Raw genomic sequence first — 18,911 nt, forward strand, 5'->3', positions numbered from 1 at the left:
AGACCCTACCCAATCGCTTCCCAAATTAATGAAAATGTAAGATAAATATGGCTCCTATTCAGGCTATAAAATCAATATGTCCAAAACTCAAATACTAAAACTAAATTATAATCCACCTATTACTATTAAAAAGGCACACAAATGGAATTGGGAAACAAAATACATTAAATACTTAGGGGTTGTATTGACAGATGATCCATCTAAATTGTTTGAAGCCAACTATACTCCTTTGATTTCAAAGATAAAAATCAGATTTACAAAGATGGAATGATATTCCCTTTCTTGACTCTATACTCTCGGGTAGATTCAATTAGAATGAACATCCTTCCCCGTCTTCTGTACCTCTTTCAATGTCTTCCCATCCATCTAACCCAAAAACACTTTGAGGAATGGGATAGAATGCTAGCTAAATTTATTTGGCAAAATAAAAAAGCAAGGATTAAGTATCAAACAATGCAATTAATGAAAGCAAAGGGGGGAATGGGTCTCCCCTGCCTAAGGGAATATTACTATGCTGCCCAACTTAGGCCTTAAATCTGTTGGTGCTCTCCCGTCTACTCTGCCAGATGGACAGATGTGGAGGGGAGAGTTAAGGGGTATACCCATTCTAGCCCTATTTGCCGACAAAAAACTGCAGAATAGTGTTAACATTACAGAGGATTTTATGTATGAGTCTCTATTAAAATCTTGGAATGGTATTACACAAATTTGTAAGTTAGGAGAACTTTCCAAAATCTTACGATGGTGCGCTTCTGATTCAGATCTCAATCCAAATACACTAGATAAGAGATTTAAAAGTTGGATCTCAAAAGGACTCGCTACCTATTACTCTTTCATCCAGAAGGGGGCATTCATGGGTTTTGAATCTTTACAGGATAAATGTGGATAAGGCCAAGATTTCTATAGATACGTACAGGTTAGACACTATTTTGATATTAATATAAAGGCAACATGGGAGAAAAGTGAAGTGGGTCTCTTACACACTTTCCTAAAATTAATTAAATCAATATCACAAAATAACTTAATATCCAAGATATACAAAGCCATCCAAAAATTGAAACAAACCAACGCTGAATACATAAAGATGAGATGGGAAAGAGAAAGCAATATCCAGATTCCAAATGAAAGTTGGGAAAGAATTTGTAAAATACAGTGGTGTTCTACTGGATCCAACACATGGCGTGAATTTTGTTGGAAGAATATGATCAGGTTTTTTATCACGTCGACTCAAAAAGAGCACCAGGGTTGTGGAGATACATGTTGGAGACTCTGTGGATGTTCAGGGGCCAACCACTACCATATCTTCTGGGACTGTACTGTTTTAAGACCATACTAGTTAAATATATGAGAACACATTAACAATGTATTTGGTTCTAAAATAGTTTGTAACTTCGAAAATGTATACTTGGCGAATGTATACGTAACAGATTGGAGAAACAAGGATAAGAAGCTGTTGTGGATTCTCCTTGCTGCAAGTAAGAAAGTCATAACCAGAAAACGGCTAAACCCGGACCCTCCAACTATTGAAGAATGGATCAATATTACACAGGAAATTTACATTATGGAAAAATTGTCATTCACCCTTAGATTCCAGAGAGACTCTTTTTACAACATCTGGTCAAAATGGATGGAATATGTGAAACCCATAAGATCAGACTTTATATAACAACCCATGGTGCTATGGTCTTTACTTTTTGTATTTACTTTTCAATGGTACTCTTCCTATTTTTGTTTGTTTGTTTTTGTTGTTTACTGTTCTGTAACTAAAAGAAAAATGTCCAATAAAAATGAAAATTTAAAAAAAACCAAAAACTTGTGGGTCTGGCGTGAGGCTGGAAGAGACGCGCGCCTAACCACAGAAACTTCCTGAATGTTTGCAGCTGGAACGTTCTCCGTCATGCTTTCATTTCAACCCCAGTCATGAGGAAACTTTGGGATCAGTAAAGCTCCAGAAACGCAGAGCTCCGCTTAGAAAGCAGCCAATCAGAGAAAGCAAACATCAGCTAACAGGATGCTGGGCGTCTGGTACTTCCCAAGCAGGCCGAGCGCCTCACTGGCACTGAAGATACAGGCTCAGACAGGCAGCCGCCGGGGGGGGGGGGTCCTACCTGCAAGGTGCTGCTGGAGCATCAACAGCGTGAAGGCATTGAAGTGGGGGGGGGGACTTGATGTCTGACCGAAGAGGCCGAGTGGTGGTGGTAGTGGAGGGAGGGGGGGGCACAGGAAACTGGTTGGGCTCCAGTGGGTCAGAGGGTTTTGAGAAGAAGGTTTTAGTGGTGTTTGAGTCTGGAATAAAGGATCTGCAGGGATGGAAGAGCTCAGAAAAGTCTCTGCAGGTGCAAAGGTTTTAGGAAGGAGCAGGAGGAGCAGGAGGAGCAGGCGGCGGCTGCAGGAGGAGCAGGAGGACTTGGGGAGACGGCCCTCCGGGCAGGAAAAGGGAGATGACAGCTGACAGATTAGGTGGTTTCACAGGGAGGAGGAGATGGTTGGAAGATGAGAAGAAAGATCGTGGTTGCCAGGAGATATGAAGTCAGCAGGAAACTTGGGAAACTCGGACGGCAGGGCGGTGGACGGAGGGAGCCAGAGGAGTGAGGAAGAGGAGCAACGTTAGGAGTAGAGAGCGTCAATACCTGCTGGAGAGAGAACCAGGGCTTGTAGGAGGTCAGACAGAGAGACGATCCCTCTCACCACATCGTCAGCGTCCACCAGCACCAGCCGATGCACCTGAGAAACAGAAACGGTGGTAGTCGGTCATTCTGCGTCGCTATGGAGACCAGAACAGCCGGTTTGAGCTGGATTCTTACAGATTTACCAGTTCCATCACGGCTCAGATTCAGTCCCCATTAGATCCGATTCTGATTGGATATGAACCAGAACGTCGCTCTGAGCTCAGCTGTTTTCAATCGATTTTAATTTTAAAAAACTTCACTTACAGGGGAATTTTCAAAATAAAAGTACATTTGATAAATTCTTATTGAACCGATTTTTCTACCATGTTTGTATTTTTGGTCAATGTCATTGGCTCACTGATCATTACATCCAGGTACTGACAAAAAAAAAGATGTTGTTCTGACTGAAGTAAGATTGATCTGTGAACTGCCAAAATAATATGTAGCATGTAGCATCCTGCACCAGGTAGCATGTAGCAAGGTAGCATGTAGCATCCTGCACCAGGTAGCATGTAGCATCCTGCACCATGTAGATGTAGCAACCTTTACCATGTAGCATGTAGCAACCTTCACCAGGTAGCATGTAGCATCCTGCACCATGTAGATGTAGCAACCTTCACCATGTAGCATGTAGCAACCTTCACCATGTAGCATGTAGCAACCTTCACCATGTAGCATGTAGCAACCTTCACCAGGTAGCATGTAGCATCCTGCACCATGTAGATGTAGCAACCTTCACCATGTAGCATGTAGCAACCTTCACCATGTAGCATGTAGCAACCTTCACCATGTAGCATGTAGCATCCTGCAGCTTTTGTTGGGAATCTGGGAAGCGGATTCTTTCCCAGCTAGCAGGCTAAGTAAGCTTCTCGCTGCGACAGCTTTGCGTTACCTCGGCCTTGGCGATGCGGTTGATGATGGTCTCCAGCGTTTCATGCGGGTAGCACTTGAGGACACCCTCCACCCAGCAGGACCGGGACGCGACGGCCTCTCGCATCGTCATGTTCAGGTGGTTGTAGGTTTTCTGTGCTGCCAGATTCTACCAGAAGACAAATGTAGTTCCATCATTGGTGACCTATGTCTAGTTTTCCCTTTTCTGACTTGATCCTGGTTCATCTCAACACTCAGCTTCTAGTTTTACTGTCTTGAATCCATGTTTCACTTTGACTTTTCTGCTTTTTCCAACCAAACGTTTCTGTGCTGCTCAAAACTAGAGGCTCATTTTTACATCCATCACATCAACAACGTGACGACACTCTGACTCTGATGCATGATCCATTTTTGTGTCGCAACTTACTAAAAAGGTACAAAAATGTTTGTACGGTTTAACAGGGTTAAAATCCAAATAATTACTCAAGAACTGATTTTCTTTTTCAGAAATAAAGACGATCAATAGATTTACCCCCTGAAACAAGCAGAAAACGTATTTCTACAGTTTTCATTGCTGATTTAGAAATCAGAAATGTTTGCTTTCAATACATGTGGTTCATTTGAAAAAGAACTTCTGAAGCATCAAACTCAGCATTTTAGATCTTTTCTAACATGAAAAATGTCCTTTCTGTGTTTTAGCAAACCGTTATTCAAAGGGTCAACATCCCACATTCTTATTCACTATTTGTCTTGATCAGGACTGAAGTTGATCAATAGATCTGAGCCCCCCCCCCAAAACAAAACATGAATTAATGTAAAACGTAACATTTAGTTTTCCGGAAGCTGACGTTTTATCGTAAATTAAACCGACGTCTGCACGACACACGTACACAGACAAGGCGAAGCTAAATGTACTTACAATGACATCGAACCTGGAGTAGAGCGCCACCACTTTACCTACAGAAAGATAAAGACAAGCTGACGCGTCAGCAGCCAGCTGGGATGCTCGGGACGAGCTGGAAGAAAGCGACTGGATCACCTTGCTCGTTGACAACAGGTAGAGCCGACACGCGCCTCTCCACGAAGATGGTGAGAGCGTCGTAGACGGAGGCAGACTCCCGGACGGTGGCAATCTGCCGGAAGGTTCCGATCGGCACTTCGCTGATCCTCCTCTGAAGAAACCGGGGTTTGGGGATCATGGATCCCTGCAGGAGCAGAAATGCTAATGTGAGCGGGCCCGGACATTTTCAGCTGATCAGTGCCGACCAAGGCCGTTGGGCCCAGGTAGGCCAAACACCAGCAGTTTGGACATGAAACAAAATGTAAATAAAAGCCACATAGTTACACCACAGTGTCTAGTATGTTGTTATTCGTACCACTGGCTGAGAGATGTGAGAAATGTCGTTTCACAGAGTATAATTCACAATTTTTACAATGTTGCGATGGGGAAAGGGGCCCTTGGAACACTCTGGGCCCAGGGGCCTGTGCATAATTGCACAAAATTTACTAGTTTACCTTTGGAAATATAAGTCAGTCTCTCCAGTCAAATATTTTCTGAAAGTTCTCTTTTCCATTGTGTAATTGAAGGTGCCTCAATATTCTTCCAATTTAAAGCAATGACCCTCCTGGCATGCAGAATCCAACAGTTGAATAGGTTTTTTAATCTGTGGAAAATTTTCTAGATATATTCCCAGGATACAAAGTTTGATTCCAAACATTTCAGACAAACACTTTAGATTGCTTTCCCAAAACCTTTGTATGTCCGGGTATTCCCATAGACATTCCCGACGTTTGGCACGTGTCAGGAATATTGCTTGACATACGGTGAAGTTTTTTAGGAGTTACATAGACCCTTGTTAACCATTTATATTGTCGGAGTTTTAGTCGTGTATTTATAGTTTGTTTTTGAGCCTTAAAACATGCCTCATTCCATTCTAATTCATCTATATCTTCTGGTATATCAGTTTAATTTGTCTGTTTAGAATGTGACATTATTAGATTATGATATTTAGACAATAGTCCTTTTTCTTTGTTTTTTCTAAATAATTCCTCAATTAAAGATAATTTAGGAATACACATAATATCAGAAGATCTAGATGACATGAAACCTTTTAATTGTAAATATTTAAAGAAGTGTTTTGAAGGAATTTGATATCTGTCACACTGATCTTGAAATGTAAGCAACATTCCATTAACATACAAATCTTTAACAGTATGAATGCCTTTCATTTTCCATATTTTAAATCCATCATCATTTTTACCAGGTGTAAACTTACTCCACAAAGGGGAAAACTGGGAGAAAGTTGTAGATTCTTCTACATGTTTATAAACTGTGTGCCAGACAACAATAGTATCCCTCAAAAAAAGGTTTTTTGGTTTGTTTTTTTAATGTTTTAAAGTCTGCAGAGTAAAGGTAGCTATATATTGGTAAATCTGGAATCGACTGTTGTTCAATATTCACCCAAGTTGGGGAAGATTTTGTGCTAAAATAATGTGTCGCTGATGCTAGCTGAGGTTAATTGGTTACTCTAAATTGCCCATAGGAGTGAGTGTGAGCGTGAATGGTTGTTTGTCTGTGTGTGGCCCTGCGATGGACTGGCGAGCTGTCCAGGGTGTACCCTACCTGTCGACCAAAGCCAGCTGGGATAGGCTCCAGCTTCCCCACGACCCTGAATTGGATTAAGGGGTTCAGAAAATGAATGAATGAATGAATGATGCTAGCTGGGCTGCCATATAATACCATCTTAAATTTGGAAGTTGAAGCCCTCCTCTGTCCAAAGGTAGGTATAATAATTTATGCCAAAGTCTTGCTTTCCTATTGTTCCAAATAAACTGACTAAATAACTTATCTAAATTATCAAAAAATGACATTGGTAATGCCAAGGGGAGAGTCTGAAAATAATACAAAAGTTTTGGCAAAATTGACATTTTTATCACGTATATCCATCCTACCATTGATATGGGTAGATTTGGCCACCTGTTCAACACTTCTGTAACCTCGTTTACCAAGGGGTTATAATTTGTAGAAATAATTTTATTTAAATCTGGCATAATTTAAACCATTCATAGCAATTGTAAATTCAGTGTGTACAAGGGGGTTCCTCCTTTCTTCCTCATTCAAAAACATGAGCACTGATTTTGTATTGTTAATTTTATAACCTGAAATCTTTCCAAATTCTTCTATTAAACTCAACAAATTGGGAATAGTGTTCTTTCAAACTGTCAAAAAGAAAATGATCGTCAGCAAACAAAGAGATAAGATGACTCAGATCTCCAATCTTGATGCCTGATATTCCTCTGTGAGTTCTCACTGCTATGGCCAATGGTTCCAAAGCTAAAGTGAAAAGTAACGGGGAAAAAGGACATCCTTGTCTAGTTGAACGTTGCAGACTAATGGGTTCTGAAATATTATTATTAGTTAATATTTGTGCGGTAGGATTTGTGTAAAGCAGCCTAATCCACTTCATAAAGGTCTCTCCTAATCTGTACCTATCACATCCTATTAAACTGATCCCCCTGTATGATGAACATTCTGTAGATGTTGTGGTTCCTGCTCTGACCTGTGCTGCAGTGGGTGTGCCTGTTTCCCTGGCAATCAAGTCCACACCAGGTTCTCATTGGGAAATCAGCAGCAGCAAGATAAAAGGCCAGCTCAGTTCACCAGTCATCGCCTGATTGTTGTTTCATCTGTGGTAACAGCTCTCGGCCATTGCAGCATTTCTGCTTAAGAATTTAAACTGCATGATTCTTGCCTGCCTGCCCGCCTGCCTGCCCGCCCGCCCGCCCGCCTGCCTGCCCGCCCGCCCGCCAACCTGCCCGCCTGCCAACCTGCCCGCCCGCCCGCCCGCCAACCTGCCCGCCCGCCCGCCCGCCTGCCTGCCCGCCAGCCCGCCCGCCAGCCCGCCCGCCTGCCTGCCCGCCAGCCCGCCCGCCTGCCTTCCTGCCCGCCCACCCGCCTGCCCGCCTGCCTGCCCGCCAACCTGCCCGCCTGCCTGCCCGCCAACCTGCCCGCCTGCCTGCCCGCCAACCTGCCCGCCCGCCTGCCAGCCTGCCCGCCAACCTGCCCGCCAGCCTGCCCGCCTGCCTGCCCGCCTGCCTGCCCGCCTGCCTGCCAGCCTGCCTGCCCGCCTGCCTGCCCGCCCGCCTGCCAGCCTGCCAGCCCGCCTGCCCGCCTGCCTGCCCGCCTGCCTGCCCGCCCGCCCGCCAGCCTGCCCGCCAGCCTGCCCGCCAGCCTGCCCGCCAGCCTGCCCGCCAGCCTGCCCGCCAACCTGCCTGCCTGGCCACCTACCATTCTGCCCAGGAGAACAATAAACCTGTCCTAGTATCCACATCCAATCTGCACTTGGGTCCTTGTTTGTCCTACACTACAACAGAACAATCAGGCCATCAGGTATGGATCCAGCAGATTCTAACCCAGAAGGCGCCGCCAGACAACTTCAGCAAGCCCTATCCGGTCAGAATGCTCACTTAGCTCGACATGAGCAGATGCTTCTAACTTTGGACCAGAATTACCACACCATCCTTACGCAGTTGTCTCAACTCACCAGTCATGTGGCTGGTCTGGTACAGCCTGCTCCCGATCAGCAACAGGTTCCTGACTTATCCATGCATCCTACCGCTTCTGCCACCCCGGTAAGAGAGACACACATCCCGGACCCCAAACCTTATGCCGGGGATCTGGGTAAATGTAGAGGGTTCTTACTCCAATGCTCACTGGTGTTCGACCAGAAGCCCATCACTTATGCCAGTGACAAATCCAAGATCTCCTACGTCATCGGACTTCTGGAGGGCAAGGCTTTGTCATGGGCAGAAGCAGCGTTTGAACGGCAGGGTTTCAGGCACATGTCTTATCCAGCTTTTATGGATGAGATGAAGAAGGTGTTTGACCATCCAGTGAGAGGGGGCGATGCCGTTAAGCGGCTGATTAATCTCCGACAAGGAAAAATGAGTGTTGCTGAGTTTGCTGTGGATTTCAGGACTGTGGATTCGGGCTGGAATGATCAGACTCTTTGTGGAATCTTCACAAATGGTTTAAGCAGCCGGCTTAAGGATGAGCTTGCCACCCGTGATGCATCAGATTCCCTGGACGACCTGGTTTCCCTCTCAATAAGGCTGGACAACCGCTTACGGGAGAGAGACAGAGAGCGGCAGACTCGTTCTGAGCTGTATTTTCCTGGCTCCACCATCGGAGCGGTCCGCCCTTCCCTTCCTAGCACAACACAGTCCGAGGAGCCCATGCAGCTGGGCCGAGCTCATCTGTCCACGGAGGAACGACAGAGGAGGGACACTGGCGTTTGTTTTTATTGTGGAAGACCGGGACACCAGAGAGCTGTCTACACAGAACGGCCAAAAGATCTGGGTCGTCAGTAGCTGTGGGAGTACTGACGACCACCACTCCAAAGGTAATTCCCCACACAAAGACACTCATTCCAGCGGTGCTATATGTCAAGGGTTTCTCTCATCCAGTACAGGCTTTAGTGGATTCTGGAGCTGAAGCAAACTTTATTGACAAGGAATGGGCTGCAAGGATTAATCTAGACCTGGAATCTCTCTTCCCTCCTGTTTCTGCCCGGGCTCTGGATGGTAGCATTCTTTACTCCATCACCCAAGAGTCTGTTCCGGTTAAACAAATTGTTTCGGGAAATCACCAGGAGTTTATTAGTTTCTTTGTTGTAAACTCACCAAATTCACCCCTGGTTCTAGGACACCCCTGGTTATCGTTACACAATCCCCATCTGGATTGGACTACTGGGAGGATTATTAACTGGAGTTCTTATTGTCATGCAACTTGTCTTCACTCTGCCGTCCCATCTGGTATAACCACTACCAGTCATTGTCCCACTTCTCAGGATTTGTCAGACATTCATCTAGCCTACCATGACCTCGCTGAGGTGTTCAGTAAAGAGAGGGCCCTTTCTCTTCCTCCTCACAGACCATATGACTGCGCCATAGACTTGTTACCTGGGGCTCCGTTGCCAGCCAGTCGTCTGTACAATCTTTCTAAGCCAGAGACTGAGGCCATGGAGAAATATATTTTGGATTCGCTGGCTGCTGGTTTAATTAGACCTTCTTCTTCCCCTGTTGGCGCAGGTTTTTTCTTTGTATCTAAGAAGGATGGTTCTCTTCAGCCTTGTATTGACTACCGGAGATTAAATGCTATAACCATAAAGAATAAGTATCCTCTGCCACTTCTTGAGTCTGCCTTCAACTCTCTCCATGGCTCAACAATCTTCACAAAGCTAGATCTCCGCAACGCATATCATCTGGTCAGGATAAAAGAGGGAGATGAGTGGAAGACAGCCTTCAAGACCCCACTCGGCCATTTTGAGTATCGAGTCATGCCTTTTGGACTTTGTAATGCCCCTGCTGTTTTCCAAGCCTTAGTTAATGATGTGCTGAGAGACTTCCTGAACCGTTTTGTTTTCGTCTATTTAGACGATATCCTCATCTTTTCCCACAACCTCGCCGAACATATACAACATGTCCGACAAGTCCTGCAGAGACTTCTGGAGAATCGCCTATTCGTTAAGGCCGAGAAGTGTGATTTTCACAAGAACACTGTTTCTTTTCTCGGATACATTTTTGAGAGTGGGCAGGTCCGAGCAGATCCTGAGAAGGTCAAAGCTGTTACCGAATGGCCAGTCCCAACTTCTGTCAAGCAGCTGCAACGTTTCTTGGGTTTTGCTAATTTTTATCGCAGATTCATTCGCAATTATAGCCGCATCGCAGCTCCCCTGACAAAACTTACATCGCCTACAGTCCCATTTGTCTGGTCTGAGCCGGCGGCTCAGGCTTTTGTCAAGTTAAAGGATCTATTCACCACTGCTCCTGTCCTCCTCCACCCTGATCTCAACCATCAATTTGTGGTGGAGGTTGATGCTTCAGATGTTGGAGCTGTCTTGTCCCAACGATCCCCAGAGTCTCAGAAGTTACATCCTTGTGCCTTTTTCTCTCGACGTCTAACACCAGCTGAGCAGAACTACCATGTCGGTGATAGGGAACTCTTAGCCATCAAACTCGCCCTGGAGCAGTGGCGCCATTGGTTGGAGGGATCCAAAGTGCCATTCCTCATCTGGACTGACCATAAGAACCTGGAATACCTACAGTCTGCTAGACAAATGAATCCCCGACAGGCCCGTTGGTCTCTTTTCTTCAATCGATTCCACTTCACGCTGTCATACAGACCTGGGTCCAAAAACCAGAAACCGGACTCTCTCTCTCGCCAATTTCCACCCAAGACTGCAGTTTCACCTGATACCATCTTACCTGCAACCTGTGTTGTAGCCGCTGTTTCCTGGGAGGTGGAGGACAGGGTTAGAGAGGCCCAACAGCAACAGCCTGACCCTGGCACAGGTCCCCGTAACCGCCTTTATGTCCCCAATTCTGTACGTTCCCAAGTCCTCCAGTGGGGACATTCCTCCCGCCTAGCATGCCACCCTGGTTCCATGCGAACACTTCTTTTCTGAAACGCAGATTCTGGTGGCCCACAATGGATAAAGATGTCCGGGAGTTTGTTGCAGCCTGTACGACGTGTGCACGCAGTAAGTCATCGCATCAGCCACCTGCGGGATTTCTTCGTCCATTACCTGTTCCAAGCAGACCCTGGTCGCACATTGCTCTGGACTTCGTCACTGGTCTTCCAGCCTCAAGAGGTAACACCACCATCCTCACAGTTGTTGATCGCTTTTCCAAAGCTGTTCACTTTATTGCCCTTCCCAAACTTCCTACTGCCAAGGAGACAGCCAACTTACTTGTTCATCATGTCTTTCGGCTCCATGGTCTGCCCACAGACATAGTATCAGACAGAGGACCCCAATTTACATCCCAGGTATGGAAGTCGTTTTGTCACTCACTCGGGGCCACTGTGAGCCTGTCGTCTGGTTTCCATCCCCAGACCAATGGCCAGGCTGAGAGGTCTAATCAGGATCTGGAAACTGCCCTGAGATGTGTGGCTGAGTCCAACCCCTCCTCCTGGTGTGACCATCTGGACTGGGTAGAGTATGCTCACAACTCCCTTACCTCTTCTGCTTCAGGCTTATCACCTTTCGAATGCTCCCTGGGATATCAGCCGCCCCTGTTTCCAGCACAGGAGGAGGAGGTTTCTGTGCCGTCGGTCCAGCTACACATCCGCCGCTGCCGACGGATTTGGAGGAAGGCTCGAACTGCGCTCCTTCGTGCCTCCGTACGTACCCGCCGCATGGCGGATCGTCATCGGACTCCTGGACCCCATTACGCACCTGGCCAAAAGGTTTGGTTATCAGCAAAGAACATTCCATTGCGTACTGATGCCAAGAAGTTGGCCCCCTGCTTTTTGGGTCCTTTTGAGGTTGAGCGGATCATTAATCCCACCGTGGTCAAACTGAAACTCCCCAGTTCCATGAGAGTCCACCCTTCTTTCCATGTCTCCCAACTCAAGCCTGTTTCCTCTAGTCCTCTCGTCCCTCCTTCCAGACCCCCTCCTCCCGCCCGGCTTGTGGCGGGTCGCCCTGCCTATTCTGTCCGGCGTCTCCTGGATGTGCGGCGTCGGGGTCGTGGCTTCTGGTGGACTGGGAGGGGTATGGTCCTGAGGAGCGTGCCTGGGTTCCGCGCTCATTTATTCTGGATGCATCCCTGGTCCGGGATTTTCGTCATGCTCATCCGGAGAAGTTTCGGTCGCCCGGTGGGTCCCGTGGAGGGGGGGGGGGGGGTACTATTGTGGTTCCTGCTCTGACCTGTGCTGCAGTGGGTGTGCCTGTTTCCCTGGCAATCAAGTCCACACCAGGTTCTCATTGGGAAATCAGCAGCAGCAAGATAAAAGGCCAGCTCAGTTCACCAGTCATCACCTGATTGTTGTTTCATCTGTGGTAACAGCTCTCGGCCATTGCAGCATTTCTGCTTAAGAAGTTAAACTGCTTGTTTCACAACTGTCTGTTCTGTCACCAGTGCATGATTCTTGCCTGCCTGCCCGCCAACCAGCCTGCCTGGCCACCTACCAGCCTGCCCAAGAGAATAAACCTGTCCTAGTATCCACATCCAATCTGCACTTGGGTCCTTGTTTGTCCTACACTACAACAGTAGATGGTTTGTTTGGTTTTAAAATGAACGTTATAGTGGCTAGTCTTAATGAGTCCGGGAGTATACCCATATCAAAGGAATCTCTAAACATATTAAGGAGTGGTTGTGCTTATTTATTTTTAAACAAATTATAAAATTTGGCCGGCAGTCCATCTGGTCCAGGAGCTTTACCACTATTCATTTCTCCATAGCTTCTATTAATTCTTCAGTTGTAAGAAGGTTGTCAAGAAGTACCTTGTCGTCCGCTGAGAGTGCCTGAAATGGTAACTTATTTAATAAATTCTTGACTTCTTCATTTGGACTACTTTCTGATTGGTATAATAATTTATAAAACTCTTGAAAGTTTTCATTGATCTCTACTGGGTTATTAGTAATTTTATCTCCAGTTGATTTTATACTAAGTATTACTCTTTCAGCCTGTTGTTTTTTAATTCTCCAAGCCAATAGTTTGCCTGCTTTTTTTCCCTGGTCATAAGACGTTTGTTTTGGCCACATTAGACTTTTAGCTACTTTGTCAGTTTATTATATTTTGCTCTCATAACCAGTAATTGTTTTAATTTATCAGAATCACTGCATTCAGAAAGTTAATTTTCTAGCAATTTAATTTGACTATCTAATTGGATAATTTCTTGATTATAATTTTTATTTTGGGTACTGGTGTAACTAATCTCTCCTCTAATACATGCTTTGAAAGCTTCCCATCTGATACAAGCCGATGTTTCGTTCATATTAAGCTCAAAATAATCAATACATTTTTCAACAACATTAACGAAAGTCTTGTCTTTTAACATAAAGGTTTGCAATTTCCATCTTTTTGAATATCCATTTCCCTTACCAAATTGTGTTTTCATAGAGACCGGTGCATGATCACATAAGACAATGCTGTTATACCAACATTTTTCCACAAGACTGCAATTTGTATGATATTAAAAAGTAATCAGTACGAGGCTGTTTTCGAGATGCTTGAGAAACATGAATACTGTCTGTTGTTTGGATTAAAAACCCTCCAAATCTCGATTAATCTAAGATCACGAATATAGTTAAGTAGTTTTCTGGTTTTGACGTGTTATCTTTTTGAGAAGACCTATCTAGTGTTGGATCCAAGGTACAGTTGAAGTCTCCACCTATAACATGCTGTCCCTCCAAATTGTAAATATCTAAGAATAATTTTTCAAAAAAAGATGGTGAGTCTTCATTGGGACCGTAAACATGAAAAACATGATTTTCTGCGACAGGACATTTCCTTGTATCATAATATATCTCCCACCTGTATCTACTACAAGCTTTGATTTTTGAAATGGTATTGATGTGTGTATTAAGATAATAACCCCTCTTGCATGACTCCTAATTGGAGCATGGAAAACCTGGCCTGGCCATCTTTTAGTCAACATTTTAACATCTGTTGTAGGTAAATGTGACTCCTGTATAAAGACTATTTTGGATTTTAAGTATTTTACCCTGTTTAGTACCTGTTTTAATTTAATAAGCTTTGTCATTCCCCTGAGATTGCAACTAGTAATTATTACTTCAGAATGCCTTTCTTCTTTTGTCATTTCCATGAATCTTAATCATTTGAAACCTTAACAAAAAGCAAGGGACAATAACAACGGGGCATGCTAGAAAACACTCATATACACATTCATTCAACATAAAACCTAATCTGAACATTTCCCTGAACATTTGTACTTCATCCAGTGAAGCACACGCCCCCTCCCTTAATGTACAATGGGTTACCAGGATGTTGATCCACAAAAATGAGGAGCAACTATTCAACATGGCCAACCAACAAAAATAGCATCCTGTGACCTTGTTATTGAAAAATATTTCACTCAACCTTTATCAATAAAGAATATATTGTGTCATAAAAAAAAATGTAGCTGTCAACTTATCAACTTTTTTTCTTCCCCCTTTCCTTCCCTTCTTCCCCCTTTCTTTTCCTTTTTTTCTCTGTCCAATTACAACTTTTCAAAAAACAAACAGAAATGGTATATTGAATAAAAATAAAACTAAAAATAATGGCTGTCCATTATTAACTATGAAATATCTGTTATCAACAGGTATAGCCTAACCTCGTTATTGTCTATAAATATACACCTTACTGCACCGTTCATTCCATTGTTGCATCCTGCGGCTCTCGTGAAATTTCTTTGTAGAAATCTTCAGCTTGCTGCAATGTTGCAAACAGATGAATCTTGCCACCATAGAGTATCCTCAATCTGCATGGATTGTACTGAAATCCACGGAAGGGTTGATGTCAACAAAGCTTTGGATCACCGGTTGGAACCCTTTGCGGACACGTAAAGTTTCTTCCGAAAGGTCCTGTGCAAACGTGATCCTCAGCCCATCATGTTTGATTTCCTTCTTCCTTCTCTCTCTGTAGACAAGCTCTTTTTCTTGAAATTTTCAAAAACCGTACCAAAACAGAGCTATGTTGGTTTGGCTTCCCCGGGGCCAGCATGCAGTGAACCCGCTCCAGTGTAAACTTTCGTTCAGGTGGCAGTTCAAGCCATGTTGTTCACTTTTCCTGTATGAAATCGATGAGCAGTCGCGTTCCTTCTGCTCTTTCCCGTATGCCAAATATTCTTACATTTTTTTCTCCTTCCTCGATTCTCCAGGTCGTCTGTTTTGCTCTCCAAAGCAGCGATTCACTTCAGAGCAGACTTCAGAGAAGTCACGTTTTCCTTTTGCACGGTTTCCATCTCCTCAATCCGCACTTCGGTTTATTCAATACGGGCCTCAGCCTGTTCAATGCGGCCCGCATTATGCACAACTTCTTGTTTCATCTCAGTGACTTTACCCTCTAACATTGTAAGACTGTCAGTCATACACGTGAGCTTTTGGTCAATGCCCTCCAGCATTGACCCAAAATCTGATCGTAGTGACTTGAGTTCACACATAATTTCTTTGATGCTAGCCATCTTAGCATTTGTCACGCTAGCACTCGCGTCTGAAGGGCTTTGCGGAGATGTTTTGGTCATCTTACCGCGTGCACAGGTGAAAATGTCACACTGTTTTACAACCGTAGGTTTGGACATAGCCTCAGCTCGTAGCTTTGAGAAAATGTTGACCGCTTTGTTAGGGTTTTGTTTGAAAAAAAGATGCATGGTCTCAGAGAGTCTTGGCTAAGCTGCCATCTTAATCACATGACCCGGAAAAACCTCCCACCTGTGCACTTTTAATCCGCCCCGGTCCCAACTTACGAAGATGTGGAGGAACTTGAGGATGCGCTTGTGAGTGAGGATGTGGAGGACGTTCCCGGACGCCGGGTCGATGACGGGCAGCCGGTGGATCTTGTTCTTCAGCAGGGAGTAGATGGCATCGAACAGACTGAGAGACAAACCACAGAGCAGGTTACCCGGCTGCACTCAGGGATTCAGTCAAACCAATTCTACTTATATTCAATTCAATTCAACTTTATTTATATAGCGTCAAATCACGGCAATGGCATCTCAAGACGCTTTACAGACAGAGAACAAAACATCACGAAAGCCATTTCATAATAGCCTATATAAGGAAACCAACAGCACTTATAGCATTGGAAGTTTTGTCCTGGTAGAGCTGGAGAAAGTTTGCCACATCCAGTGTTTTACACAGAAAATACCAGTTAAACTGGGACGTACAGGAGTGACCAGGGTGTCATTAGCGTATCTATGGAAACGTGTAAAAACATGAAGCGTTGGAGCCCTGTAGGGAGTGGTGTAGTGGTCACTCATGAAGTGGGTATACTGGTATACTAGTATGCCTGCGTACACCCTGGACTACACCCTGCCTGCAGGACTCCAGTACAACCGATTCCTTCGTTTTCCCAACAATCAGGCTTCAAGCACACAAAACGATGCATTTGCTCTGATGGTCAGAAAACATGGACAGAGTGACGGTAAAGGCTTCACCTGGACTCAGGTGTTGTGCTGATGAGTGTGTTGGTGGAGTACTGCAGGTAGATCTCTGCAGAGACAGAAACACCAGTTAGACAAAAATCCCATTTTCTGTTCTGAGAGCAAAAACGTGCATGTCTGAGGTCAGTTTGGGTTTTCCAGCCTCCTCCGTCTGCACCTCCACCTGCACGATGCTGCCTCCACTGCACCTCTGATACCTTCTGCTCTAACTCGAACTGGGTCTTAGTGGTTTTATTTACCCACAAGCAGCTGAAAATGTGTTTTTATAGACATGATGGAAAAAGTTCATGCAAAGACGCCTCTAAATGCCTTTTAACATGACTCCTGATAGTTCTTCCAAATAATTCACAAACCAACATTTCTTACGGCATCAACATCAGCGGGAACGTTCACATCAGGGAATTTTCCAGTTTTTCCAACTGAGGCAGATTTTTCTCCATATTCTCATCAGAAGCAAAATGGACCAATCAGAGAAAACATGTTGATGGCGTCACCAGAACCGGTCGCATCATGTTGTTGCTGCATTCAGACTTTTTATCACCATGGTGACCATAGCTTCTTCAAGCTGGCAGCTAGCTGCTGCAGCAGATCCTCAGACTGTCCCACAGCTGTCCTGGAGCGGCCATGGTCCTGACATCGTCCTTGCTTCATGTGAAACCCATCTTTGTTTTGTCACAGTTTTACAGCCTTCATCATTTATTGGCAGTTTTGCGTCGCAGCTGTTGCACCGTGTCCATAGACTGTATATAAAAGATGGGCGGAGCCTCCATGACGTCACCCGTAGGTTTCTGAAGAGCTGAATTGAAGCTCGGTGGGCGGTTCCTACCATCACCATCTTGGCAACGTCATGCGCATCGTCTCGCCCGGAAAATACAAATATGGACAAAGAGGTGGAGCTGAGAGGGGGGCTGTGAGCATCATGGTGGATGATTGACATCTAGCGAACTCCGAGCTTTCTGTAGCTAAGAGGTAACCAAGTTAACCCGGAGATAACAGGAGCTAACCAGCTAACGGAGGTAAGCGGGCTAAAGCTAAGTCATGCTGTTAACCGGCTAAAAACCGCGGTTGTTCTACGTTCTTCTGACTTGAAGTGGGAGATCGGGTACCTGTCAATCAAAAGGACACGCCCCTAAATATGCCGAACTTCGAGATTAAATTACTTTTAAACGGGCGAGTTGACTCCCCCCACAGTTGTCATGAAGGTAAACCTGACCTATTAAACCGAAAATGGATTTTTGAACCAGGCTGTAAACATGTTTATTTCTGCTGTGAAGTTGGTCTTTTTAACATGGGGGTCTAAGGGGATTATTTTTCTGTTTTGGAGCCCCTAGTGGATGAAGGGGGAACTGCAGGTTTTGTCACTTCTGCATTGGATGTAGTTTTTACTGCCGGAGGTTACCGCTTGGCTGAGATGGAAACGCCCATATTTCACCTCCGACATGTTTACAGTTTGTTGTGTACTGGCGTGTAAAGCGCTACAAACATGTCCAGACTCCAGTTTCCACCATCCTTGCAGCTCAGATAAAAAGTTGTTTTTCTGCTTTTGGATAAAACAGCAGCGTGTTGCATTCGTTGAAAACAAGCTGCTTTTCTGAATTAACATGATTTTACAAAATAAAGATTTAAATGAAAAAATAATTTTCTCAGGGTCCTCTTTCCAGTCCTACAGATCTGGAAAGAGGCGGAGCCTAACCACCAGGGGGGCGGAGTCAACCCAATGTTTGGGATAAAGTGTAAAAATTGTCTCTAAAAAGACAGAAGACTCAGCGGATGGTGTTCAGACCTCTCCACGTCTCAATCTTGTGTTCTTCCAGCTCGTAGATCTGAACCTGAAAGAAAACACAAACATGTCAGATCGGAAATGTCAGCCGTGATGCGTCCACTACAGCGAACGTTGTGCAGTGCCGCTCACCAGAGGAGACTTGTAGTAGCGATGCAGGATGTTGATGAAGTCCGTGATGGTCAGCATACCTGCACACACAAACATGAAACTGTTACAGGTGGTTGGGTCCGCTCGTTGCTACGGCAACAGCACGACCCCCTCCCCCCGCCAACATCCGGATCGGATCCTCGGATTAAAGCAGGACAGTCGGACTGAGATCCTACAGACTGACAGCAATCCAGATCTACGTCCAGTGACAAGTCTAGAGACGGGTCCTGATCCGGAGACGGGTCTAGAGACAGGTCCTGATCCAGAGACGGGCCTTGATCCACAGACGGGTCCTGAGTCAGAGACGGGTACTGATCCAGAGACGGGTATGGATCCAGAGACAGGTCTAGAGACGGGTCCTGATCCAGAGACGGGTCCCGATGCAGAGACAAGTCTAGAGACAGGTACTGATCTGGAGACGGGTCTAGAGACAGGTCCTGATCCAGAGACGGGCCTTGATCCAGAGACGGGTACTGATCCAGAGACGGGTAT

General features: G+C 45.3%; 1 protein-coding gene across 2 annotated transcripts in view; it reads right to left on the reverse strand.

Annotated features, from left to right (window-relative positions):
* prkag3b (protein kinase, AMP-activated, gamma 3b non-catalytic subunit) overlaps positions 1-18,911 on the reverse strand; it is a 33,390-nt gene that overhangs the window by 6,225 nt on the left and 8,254 nt on the right. The window contains exons 5-12 of one of the 2 annotated variants that reach the window (XR_013771606.1): positions 18,402-18,460; positions 18,273-18,318; positions 16,484-16,538; positions 15,794-15,920; positions 4,579-4,744; positions 4,459-4,496; positions 3,562-3,708; positions 2,109-2,724 (exon numbers count right to left, since the gene is read on the reverse strand). Coding sequence is in view for 1 of the 2 variants with exons in the window: in XM_079254862.1 (XP_079110988.1) it covers positions 2,631-2,724; positions 3,562-3,708; positions 4,459-4,496; positions 4,579-4,744; positions 15,794-15,920; positions 16,484-16,538; positions 18,273-18,318; positions 18,402-18,460 (732 nt within the window). In the remaining variant the exon portion in view is untranslated. The remainder of the gene's footprint in view (positions 1-2,108; positions 2,725-3,561; positions 3,709-4,458; positions 4,497-4,578; positions 4,745-15,793; positions 15,921-16,483; positions 16,539-18,272; positions 18,319-18,401; positions 18,461-18,911) is intronic. The other variant, XM_079254862.1, reaches the window with a different exon arrangement.

This window comes from Telmatherina bonti (genome assembly GCF_933228915.1).
Source record: "Telmatherina bonti genome assembly, chromosome: 15".
NCBI classification, from domain to species: Eukaryota; Metazoa; Chordata; class Actinopteri; order Atheriniformes; family Telmatherinidae; genus Telmatherina; species Telmatherina bonti.